The 10,849-nt window shown below is 38.5% G+C and overlaps 1 protein-coding gene across 5 annotated transcripts in view; it reads right to left on the reverse strand.

The window, feature by feature from the left end:
* Nucleotides 1-10,849, reverse strand: part of Kcnq5 (potassium voltage-gated channel subfamily Q member 5) — a 561,250-nt gene that overhangs the window by 144,401 nt on the left and 406,000 nt on the right. For all 5 annotated transcript variants that reach the window (XM_031367001.1, XM_031366999.1, XM_031367000.1 and 2 more), the window contains exon 3: nt 5,986-6,112. In XM_031367001.1, coding sequence (XP_031222861.1) covers nt 5,986-6,112 — 127 coding nt within the window. The remainder of the gene's footprint in view (nt 1-5,985; nt 6,113-10,849) is intronic.

The raw sequence follows: 10,849 nt of genomic DNA on the forward strand, positions 1-10,849 counted from the left end.
ATATATATATATAATTTGTATTTTTTTTCCTGGATGACTAAGTTTCAAACCTGAGATGACCTTGGTGCCTTTGTCTTATTTGTGAATTATGACCGTCCATATCATTCTTCACAGAACTCTTCAATGTTCTTTTGACTTTCCCCTTTCTAAGGCTATATGAGACTGAACTCTTACAACTAGGGACTATTTTTATGTGTATTTGTATATTGCACTCAGTGTGTGCCTGGCACACATGTATTCTATCTTTGAATATTATTTTTCTTATATAACAGGAAATAGGAAGGATAATAGTAAAATATATAATTGGAGTCTACTAAAATTTATGGAAGAAATGAGGGACAGTCTCTAGTTTTTCATTTCCCTCTAAGAATAATTTTTGTGTGGTCCAGTACAATAGCCTTTTACCCTTACTTATCAGTCAGGATTGCATACCACAGTATTACCTAAATGACTACTATATACAGTTATTGAACAGTTGGAAGCATTCCTGGGTGGGAGATGATTTACCCTAGAATTTGTAAGATTTATTTATTTTATTTATATGAGTACACTGTGGCTGTCTTCAGACATACCAAAAGAAGGCATCAGATCCCATTAAGGATGGTTGTGAGCTACTATGTGGTTGGTAGGAATTGAACTCAGGACCTCTGGAAGAGCAGTCAGTGTTCTTAAACACTGAGCCATCTTTCTAGATCACAGAATATTTTTTTTACAAACAAACAAACAAACAAACAAACAAAAAAGAACTACTTACTTCCAATTTTCAAGTCCCAGGGACCCTTAGAATGACAGTGTATATGAGTGTAAGTAGTAGATACTAGGCACAGAAGTCTATTTATTCCCTAATTTCTCCTTTGAGTTCGAAAGCAGCAATAGATGCAGTTGTTAATAATAAAGCTAATGTTGCTATTAATGTCATCGTATAAACTCTGGGTTTTTGAATATCCAGTGCCGGAAGACATTAGTTGGTGCCAATGGTCAAAGTTCAGCCAAATTTAATTTTAAATTGTCAGAAAACAATGAGTGTGGGATTATTTTTTTCTAGAGTAAAATCACTGGAAAAGAATCCTATTTGTATTTTTGTTTTCTGGCCTTCTTTCTAACTTTTCACCGGATTGTTAAGTGTTATCTTACTTCTTCATGTTTAGAATGGAGTGTAGTGGATGGAGAGATGGCTTAGTAGTTAAGAGCATCCAGATTTTGTTTCCAGCACTCACATGATGGCAGCTCACAACTATTTATAACTCCAGTTTCAGAGGATTCAATGCCCCTTTCTGGTCTCTGCAAGCATCAGACATGCATGTGGTGCACAGCCATACAGGCAGGTAAAATAGCCATACACATAAAATAAGATGGCAATAAAAAACTAAAAAGTATATTATAATTCTTGAGTAGGATTAGTAATATAATACTTATAAGGTACTCGAAGTAGCATGTAGCAGTTTTCGGTAAATAATGCTACTAGAAAGTAATAATATTTGGTTAAATAGGTTTTTAACTCTCAACCAGTTGACCATAGGATAGAATCTGCCTGTTACGGAAGAGCATGAACAATTAGTTGAGAGAAGTTGCAGAATGCATGACTGTTAGGCAATAGCCTGTGAGAAAAGCTTCTACTAAAGGGGATTAAAAAGCTTTGAAGATAATGAAAATGACTCGGGTCAAGAACAGGTCTATTCCAGTAAAAAGTGGAGATGGCAGAGAAGCAGAAAAAAAAAAACCAAACAAACAAACTTTAGTTTGCAAGCCAGTGGCAGTTCAGAGTCTCTGTTCTAACTTGTGAATGCATTAACAACCCAACTTGCCTTATACTATGATGAAATCACAGACGTATTTTAATAGCCTTAACCATGTGGTTGATCTAATAAAGTCTTCTATTTTTCTTTTAGCCAAGTAAGAAGCTGGGCATGTTTTCTAAAAACAACCAAACCAAACCAAAACAACAACAACAACAAAACATTGGCTGGCACTCTCCCAAGGCACACAAGTGAAAGACAGACATGCTTAGTTTGCAGGAAACATCTGAGCTGTGGTTAACCCTCTTCATTCTCTGCTGGAAGTACCACAGGAAACTGTTAAAACAGTGATAGGAAATCAACCTACATTTAACATCAAATATAGATACAAGATTATTAACAGGCTGACGTTTTCTGCTGCACTGAGACACACTTGAAGACTGAAAAAAAAAAAGTATAGCCCTGCTACGACTGTTTTTAAAAAGTAGTCATTCAGGAATCCAAAAATAGCCACCATTTGAAGTTGAGACTGCCTGACACATCAGGCTCATTAACTGTGATCTAAGTACCAGCCTTTGATACTATTTGCAATTCTCCAGTAGGCCATTAAGAGAAGCTGGATAAAAATGAATGGCCATGATACCAGTCTTGGAAGTGATTCATGCATCTCCCTGCTTATGTTATAAAAGAAGGCATTTATATTGGGATATAGAAAATTCGTAAGGAAGCCAACCAAGGTAGTTACTACAAATGTGCTTAACTCTTGGAGGCCGGACTTCAGGGATTTGCCAGAGTTGTAGAAAGGTTTTCACAGCAGAGTTTTAGGGATGAAGATGGTTGAACATGTAAGGAAGGGTTTTGCCATTCTAGATCCAATCTTCCCAATTTTCAAAGGAAGCCGTTAAAACTAAGCAAAATATTCAAAACAGTGATGAAAAGAAAGATTCGATTTTTAAAAAAATGCGCAAGTTGTTTTTCTTAGAATGTTAAATATTTACAATATGTTTTTCCAACATTAGGGCACAATGCTTATATGGTTTCTTTAATTAATTGAGGGTTGGTGGTTCAGAAAGGGGAAATCTCTGAAATCAGCTCACAGGGCCTCTATCAAATGGTATCCCAATGGTAAATAATGACTAGTACTATGCAAGGTCTGACCATGGCCATAGCTTCTGTTTGATTCCAATGGGAAGTGTCCTCATTGCAGTGTGTTTTAGTTGGCTTTTAATTGTTCTGACAAACACTGACCACAAACAACTTGGGGAAGAAAGGGGTTTCCTTTGCGTTTTAACTCCCTGCTCAAAAACCACGACTGAGGGAACTCAGGGCTGGAACTCAAAGCAGGCACAGAGGTAAGAACCATGGAAGAACTATGTTTTCTAGCTTGCCCTCTTACTCAGTCTTAGCTTGTTTTCCTAGACAGTGCAGGTCCACCTGTCCAGGGATAGCATTGCCCACAGTTGGCTGGGTCCTCCTGTATCAAATGTGGATCAAGATAATTCTCCACAGATTGCCATAGGCCAGTCTGATAGAAGTGATCCCCAATAGACATTGTCAGATAACTTGGCTGTGTCAAGTTGATAGCTAAAGCTGAGTGTGCCTAAAGAAAACATTTCCCCATGGAAGGAGCTGCAGAGAGCAGGGACTGAAGGAAGGGCAAGCCAGTCTAAATATAGCTATCTCCTAAGAGGTTCTGACAGTACCTGACTAACACAGATGTAGAGGCTCACAGCCATCCATCGAACTGAATACAGGGTCCCCAGTGAAGGAGTTAGAGAAAGGACCAATGGAGCTGAGGGGTTTGCAGCCCCTTAGGACTAACAACAATATGAACTAAGTTGTACCCTCAGAGCTCCCAGGGTCTCAACCACCAACCAAGGACTGCACATGGAGGGGTCTGATTGTTCTGGCAGCATGTGTATAGTAGAGGATTGCAGGTTCGATCAGCAATAGGAGGAGAGGGCCTCGGCCTTGTGAAGGTTCTGTGCCCCAGTGTAGGGGAATGCCAGGGCCAGAAAGTAGGAGAGGGCGGGGTGACAGGCATGGGGAGGTGGGAGGCAACAGGGATTTGGTTTTGTTTGTTTGTTTGTTTTTTGGAGGGGAAACCGGGAATGGAGAAAGTTACATGTAAATAAAGAAAATAAAAAAAAAAAAAAATTTCCCACTTGGAAGGCATAACAGTTGTGCTGTTAACCTTTTCACATTCTATACTTAAATGTTCAATATATCAATAAATATTTGGCATATTCGGAGTACCCAATGTTTCAAACATATGAAGTAATAATAAGTCTTGGTGTGTTTCAGACTCTTTTGTGCTCAGAACCTACATCACAGAAATGTGAGAAAGGTACACTATCACCTTTCACATTTAGCAGTGTAGATTTGGTTGAATAAGGGGACCATAGACCTGACTTCATCATTTTTAGCAGTTTACAAGGCATTCTAGACTCCTAGAGAGATCTAGGAAGGGTTTCAAGAATAATGGGGTATAGCCCTTTGACTTCAGTAGGTGACATGTGTGGGATAAATCCAGGGAATTTATATCAATAATCCACATTTGAATATATTTCAGTATTACACCAATTAGATTGAAACACAGATCCAACTGTCACGTAGACATTAAACAGAATACTGAAAGCCATACATGATTACTTTTGCTGCATTTTATCTGTGCTCTAATGGGAATTCATTATATATTTATCCATGTCAACTTACAGAGTGGTTAGTTTTCTAGCTGTAAAATGTCCACTTAAACAGAAATTCCCCAAAGTTAACAAAATCTGAATTATGCCGATATTAAATCTACAAAGTCTCCGTTGATAGGTGCAAGCAGGCAAGCAAGGTAATGAGAACAGAAGATTACTTTCCAAGAAAGACCTTCAAAGATGTGAAGCAGACAGAGAAAGATTAAAAGGCTACTGTGTGTTGATGCATCCATGGCTGGAAAGAGTTATCAAGAGGCAGCAGGCATTTGGGAAAGAACTACATGGCCTTTGGAACTGGAATACAATCAACTTTTAATTGGTTTTAAAATCTGGATTGGAACGTTCCTGCAGTCATCCATGAACTGACCTTATTCTGTAAAAGTTGAGTGAATCTTGGCCAACCACCTGCCTTGTGAGTTGCTCTGTTTGGGTTTTTCCTGGAAGTCCTTGTTTGGCAAGTAGTTTCCCATCAAGTGATAATCTGTCCTAACCTTGTTTGAGTAGCGAATTCAGAATGAGAAAGACCCCTTCGTCGGGGGTTGGAGTGGAGTCAAATGTTCAATGACTTGATCACTTGTGGGTTGTGAGCTGCCACCTGCTTTTCTCCATACCTTAGCACATGGTTTCCAAAAAGAAAAGAAGCTTAACTTTGTAGATGAGAGAAGTTGGTGTTGGGGATATCTGCTCCTGGAAAGCACTTGGCTGTTCTCACCGTAGGGAGCAGGATTAAGGGGTGAGATCAAGGAGATTACTCAACAATTCCTAACTCCCCAAACAAGAGGGTAAACTATCTTGTAAATTAAACCTGACTTTCTCAGCTTGGAGTAAACCTCACTCAAGAACTTCCAGCATTTTGGATCTGAATGTTTGCCCAGCAAGGGAGAAGGGCAAAAGAGCAGGAAAGGCAAATTTAGCTGTCTATTAATAGCTTTGATATGCAGAGTTTTCAGTTTTATGATATGATTTTAAATATTGTTACGGAAAGGTGCCAAGTCTTAACTCCACGGGACTCTATAACATTTTCATCAGGAGAAATCATTTCAAATGGAATCTTAATAGAATTGAGTCGCTCCTTCCCTACAGAAGCTAGGGGCAACACAGAAATGCACTCTTTGTTTTGGAACTGTGGGGCGGGGGTGGGGGAAATCCTATTTCAGAGTGTAGAGCTCATGGTCAGATTTAAAGTTTCCAGAGCACAGCCACACTTGTGCTGCCAATGTATGCTAGAGGATAAGTATTAGTAGGAATAATGCATTGGTGCCCATTTGATTCATTTGAATATAATCTGGTGGCATATTGCAGAGCTAATCAGCAGAGGCACACCTGCACACATACAACAGAGAGAGGGAGGGAGGGATGGAGAGAACAAAGAGAAAGATGACACAGTCCACAGTAAGTTGTTCCTGAATGTTGCCTCCTGATATGCACTGAATGTTGTAAACCGAGAGAGAGAGAAAGAGAGAGAGAGAGAGAGAGAGAGAGAGAGAGAGAGAGAGAGAGAGAGAGAGAGAGAGAGAGCAGTACCATAAATCCTTGATACTCACCTATAACACAGAAAGGCTTTCGAGCAAACCTTAGTCTTCCTTGCCATCCTCTATAACGACAACAGCAACCTGCAGACCAGATTCGAATGATGAACTCCAAGCCAAAGACAACGATCATCACGAACTCCTGAGATATCAGAACGGATATGTCAGAGAGAAGCATTATAGAGTAACAACCAACTCTAAGATGCTGTGTGAATCTTTCTCAACCTTTAGGACCTGTGCTTGGCCCATCTGGTTGATGTGTAAAGAACATCTCTCCTCCACAAAACCAGTATGAAGTTTACTGAAGCCTCCTATTTTTTTTCTGTGTCTTGTCTCCTATTATAGGGTGTGTGCCTCCTCAAGTCTCTAACAGTGTGAACATGTCAGTTTTAATAGGAAACATGCAGTTTGAGTAGGAATGTTTTCTCACTTGGGATATGTAATGTAGCTGGCTTTAGCTGCTTGGTAACATGAAATTAAAAATGAACCCAGAAATACAATGGCAAGCCTTAGAGACATAGAGCTTCATGGTGCTGAGGAAAGGCATAATCCCTAAACCTCTAAGAGTTGGTTTCAGAGGATTAGGAGTATTCAGCCTTCTGTTACAGTGTCAGACTCCCCTGAAAACACAGGCAGTTTCAGAAGAATAACTATGTGCGTGGCACATACATCTGATGTCTGTCAGAAGTGAGTCCTAGATTCTTCCAGATCTGAAGCTTGTTAATTATCATGTTGCCCTTTGGCAATGGCTGCTTGGAAAACAACACCTGTTCCAGCAAAATGACTTGGAGATTATTTAAGAAGAGCGCTGAGTTAACCCCAGGGAAAGGCCAATGATAGCAGCGCTTAAACAATCACAGAATGAAGAAGGCAGAGAGGATTTGCGAAAGAAAATAATTCTAGAGTAATTCTTGCAAAGTCATTTGTCCCTGTAGGGACAGATCCCCTGTTTATTAAAATTGGCTTGTTTTGAAAAGGGAACTACCTTTCTTGTTTGAAGACAAAGGTTGTCCTTATTTATATATGGATGATGCATCTTATTCAGCTTTATTGTAAGGAATAGATTATAAAATTAACTCATGGTTTTTATATAAGCTGCCTAATATCACAGAAGGATAGATTGTAGAAATATCAATGTTCCAATCCATTTTCCATTAAGGTAAAGTTGTTACCAAACTCATGAAAACTGGACTTTTGTATGTGTGTTATGCAAACACGTCTTTAGAGCAGGTCATGATATGCTATGCAGTTGAAATGCCCCACAGAGGCATGGCATTCTATTCTATTATTCTGCATTAAGGAACCTACAAGGACTTCTCACAGTGAGAGATGAGTCCCCCATAGAGTTATTACTCACTGTTATTTCAAAAAACAGCAAACAAGCATATAAAAACCCCAGACAAAACAACAACAAAACTAAAATAAATAAAACCCACAGATCATCACTGTTGGTACATATGGCCGTAGATTTGGTCATCTGTGCATAGTCATTTTTTTCCCCTCTGTGTAGCATTGGTTGTGCTGGAACTGACTCTGTAAATCAGACTTGTCTCATACTCACAGAGATTCATCAGTTTCTGCCTCTGGCCAATCTCCTTTAATTTCCCCAAAGGATTAAAGATGTGCATCACCACTGCCCAGTACATCATGTTTTCACTAGCACATTTCCAACACACACAAACCATGCTCTAGTATAAAATGCCCATTTAGCTAAACTTGTGTACAACAAAGTTAATTAGATGACCCTACCATTACTCATTCCCTGGGCTCCTACTTCTGTCAGGAAGTTTGGAACTCTAGTTGTGAGAGATTGTATTGTACAGGACACTCTCCCCACAAATTTTGATGTATTGCCTCATCCAACAAACACAGTTATATAATGATGCTATGTCTCAGGTAAACTGATAACACCAATAGATAAAATAACATTGTTCTTCAGAAGAGAAATGCTAAAGTCACTGCCCCATTTCTATGCTGCAGTGAGGCAGTATAACGGATATCTACAAGGTCTTTATTTAATTCCATTGTTTAGGAATATGGCCATATGCTTTATGACTTTGTTTTGTTTTTAAAAGAGATTAGGGGAAAATGACAGCATGCTTTCCTTACAAAGCAAACACTGGTAGAATTGAAAAGAGAACAAAGAAATCCATAATCAAATTTGGGGGCATCACCAGTCCCTTTTCTCTGAAGCACTAGAACAGAACTAGTGGACAGAAAGTCAGCAAGTCTAATGAATATCCAAATAAGAGAACGAAATGGGATCTAGATAGAGATTTGCATCTCCCACAACTGCAATAGAATATGCATTTTATGTTAAAAACATCTTGATGTCATTCTTTTGTTCATTTAAAAAATTTCAAGTTAGAGTATTTTCTAAGCTATCAGCAAACTTCATTATTGTAAAAAATAAAATTATGTTGCCAAATTATAATAGAATTCACTTATAAATCAACAGTAAAAAGACAAACTCTAAAAACATGGAAAACAATTAAAATATACTTTTACATATTTTATTAGTTAAAATAAAATCTCAATAAAAATTACAAAATATTAGTAGCCGAAAGAGAATGAAAATACAACCTATCAAAATGTACAGGTAAACCACAGTTGTGAATAGAACAGAAGAATAAAATTGGCACAAAGATGCTATGTATATAATATATGTAATATATAATATATACATGCATACATATATATAAGAAAGTAACAAATAATAATAAAAAGCTAAACAGAAAATTCATGAAACAGAAAGCTGATTTCTATGAAAAAATTAAAAAATTGATAAATCTTTTGTAGGCTGATAGAAACTATCCATCTCAGAAATGTAATAGGGGATGTCACCATAGACATGATGGCTGTGAAATATCAATAAGGAGTCTTTATGGATGTAGGTTCTGATGGTAACGGGACACAATCCCACAGCAAGCACCCTTATCCTCTGGCTCTTATAAGCTTTTCACCCCTTCTTGTGCAGAGATGCTACCCAGTCTTAGGTGCAGAAGTGCGCTGTAGATGTATATGTAAACGTTTTGATTGGTTGTGGTGTTCTGTAGGGTTTCCATCTGTTGTAAAGAGATGCTTTCTTGGTGAGCAGAAAGGTTACACTTCCCTGGAGGGATAAAGACAAACATTCAGAATCTAGCTAGGGATTATGCTGGCTTAGTAAAGTGGTCCTTGTAAGTTCTTCTCCCAGATCCCTGACTTCATTAGTGAGAGGGATGAGACAGGCTGACTCCATGATGGGCTTCAAATCGACAGTCCAGATGACTAAGTCTAAGAACTGGGCAAGTCTAGGCAAGCCCAAGCAAGTCAGTTACTAGAAAAAAAAAACAAAAACAAAAACAAAAAAAAACCCAGGCTCCAGCCCTCATGGCGTGGAAATGGTTCTGGAATGTCTAGAGATAAAGGTCACTTACCCTGGAATTCCTCAGCAACAGTTTCCAGCCCACAAGCTCTGGTAATGGAATGTCCCTAGAAATGGAGCAAGATATAGGTCGCCTACCCAGAATTCCCTAAAGTGCTTTAAATCAGGCCTGAGAACTCACTTGGTTGTCTCTTTCTTCTGGTAATAGGAGACCCCAGCATGCTAGACTTCTGCAGAATTAAAACACTCCTTATGTTTACATACTATTTAGTCAGGGGTATCATTCTTGGGCTAATCATGGACCCTTACAGTAGTACTGAGTAGTTAGGTAGGTTTCCAGTACTGGACATGATTCCCTTCTTGTTGATCGAGTCTTAAGCTCAATTAGAGAGCTTTTGGTTGCTGCCAAGGTATGTGTTTCACTACTGGACCCTTAGGGTTATTATGCTATGGTAGTCATGGTGTGTTTCGTAGATGCAAAAAGTCTTAACAACACAATTGGCTAAACATCAACTGAAAAAGATAAGGAAAAGCACACAAGGACTCAATGTTGCACAAGGAACTACAGGTAAGAAAGGGATGCTAAGAATAGGAGAAGTAATCTTCCTTAGGGAGAGCAATCAATTTGTTTTCCAGTACCAAATGATCAACCCTGAAAACATGCATACAAGTAAGTCTGAGCATATTTAGAAATATATACATGTGTACATATATGCATATAACAACAATTGATGAGAAAAGAGATCATGACTTTTAAAAAGGAGCAAATAGGGACATATGGAAGGGTTTGGAAAGGGGAAAAGGAAGGAGAAACTCATGTATTTATATTATAATTTTAAAAAATAAAAGAAGCAATTAAAAATGTTAAAGAAGAAGAACTAGGGGAAGAACTAAAGGAGCTGAACGGGATTGCAACCCCATAGGAAAAACAAGAATATCAACTAACCAGACCCCTCAGATCTCCCAGGGACTAAACTACCAACCAAAGAGTACACATAGAGGGAGCCAGGACTTTAGATACATATTGTAGCAGAGGATGGCCTTGTCTGGCATCAATGGGAGGGGAGACCCTTGGTCCTGTGGTGGCTTGATGCCACAGCATAGGAGAATGCTAGAGTGGTGAGGTGGGAGTGGGTGACTGGTGGGAGGAGCACCCTCATAGTGGCAAATGGGAGGAGGGAGAGGATGGAGGGTTTGTGGATGGGAAACTGGGAAGGGGGATATCATTTGAAATGTAAATGAATCAAATGATTAATAAAAATAAGAATGATAAAGAGATGTTATGAATAATGGTGTGGTGATAAATTTGACAATTCTGAAAATTAAACAGAAATAATGAAAACACAACAAAGGATAATCTGGATAGTTCTATAATCTATAAAAGGTTGATTCATAATTTAAAAACTTCTGAAGAAGCCATGTCTAGGCCAAACAATTTCAATACTGAAACCAACCAAATAGAGAAGAGTCATGCTGGTTCCATGTAATTTTTTTTTTTTTTTTTTTTTTTTT

The sequence above is a fragment of the Mastomys coucha genome, unplaced genomic scaffold (assembly GCF_008632895.1).
Source record: "Mastomys coucha isolate ucsf_1 unplaced genomic scaffold, UCSF_Mcou_1 pScaffold14, whole genome shotgun sequence".
Classification (NCBI taxonomy): domain Eukaryota; kingdom Metazoa; phylum Chordata; class Mammalia; order Rodentia; family Muridae; genus Mastomys; species Mastomys coucha.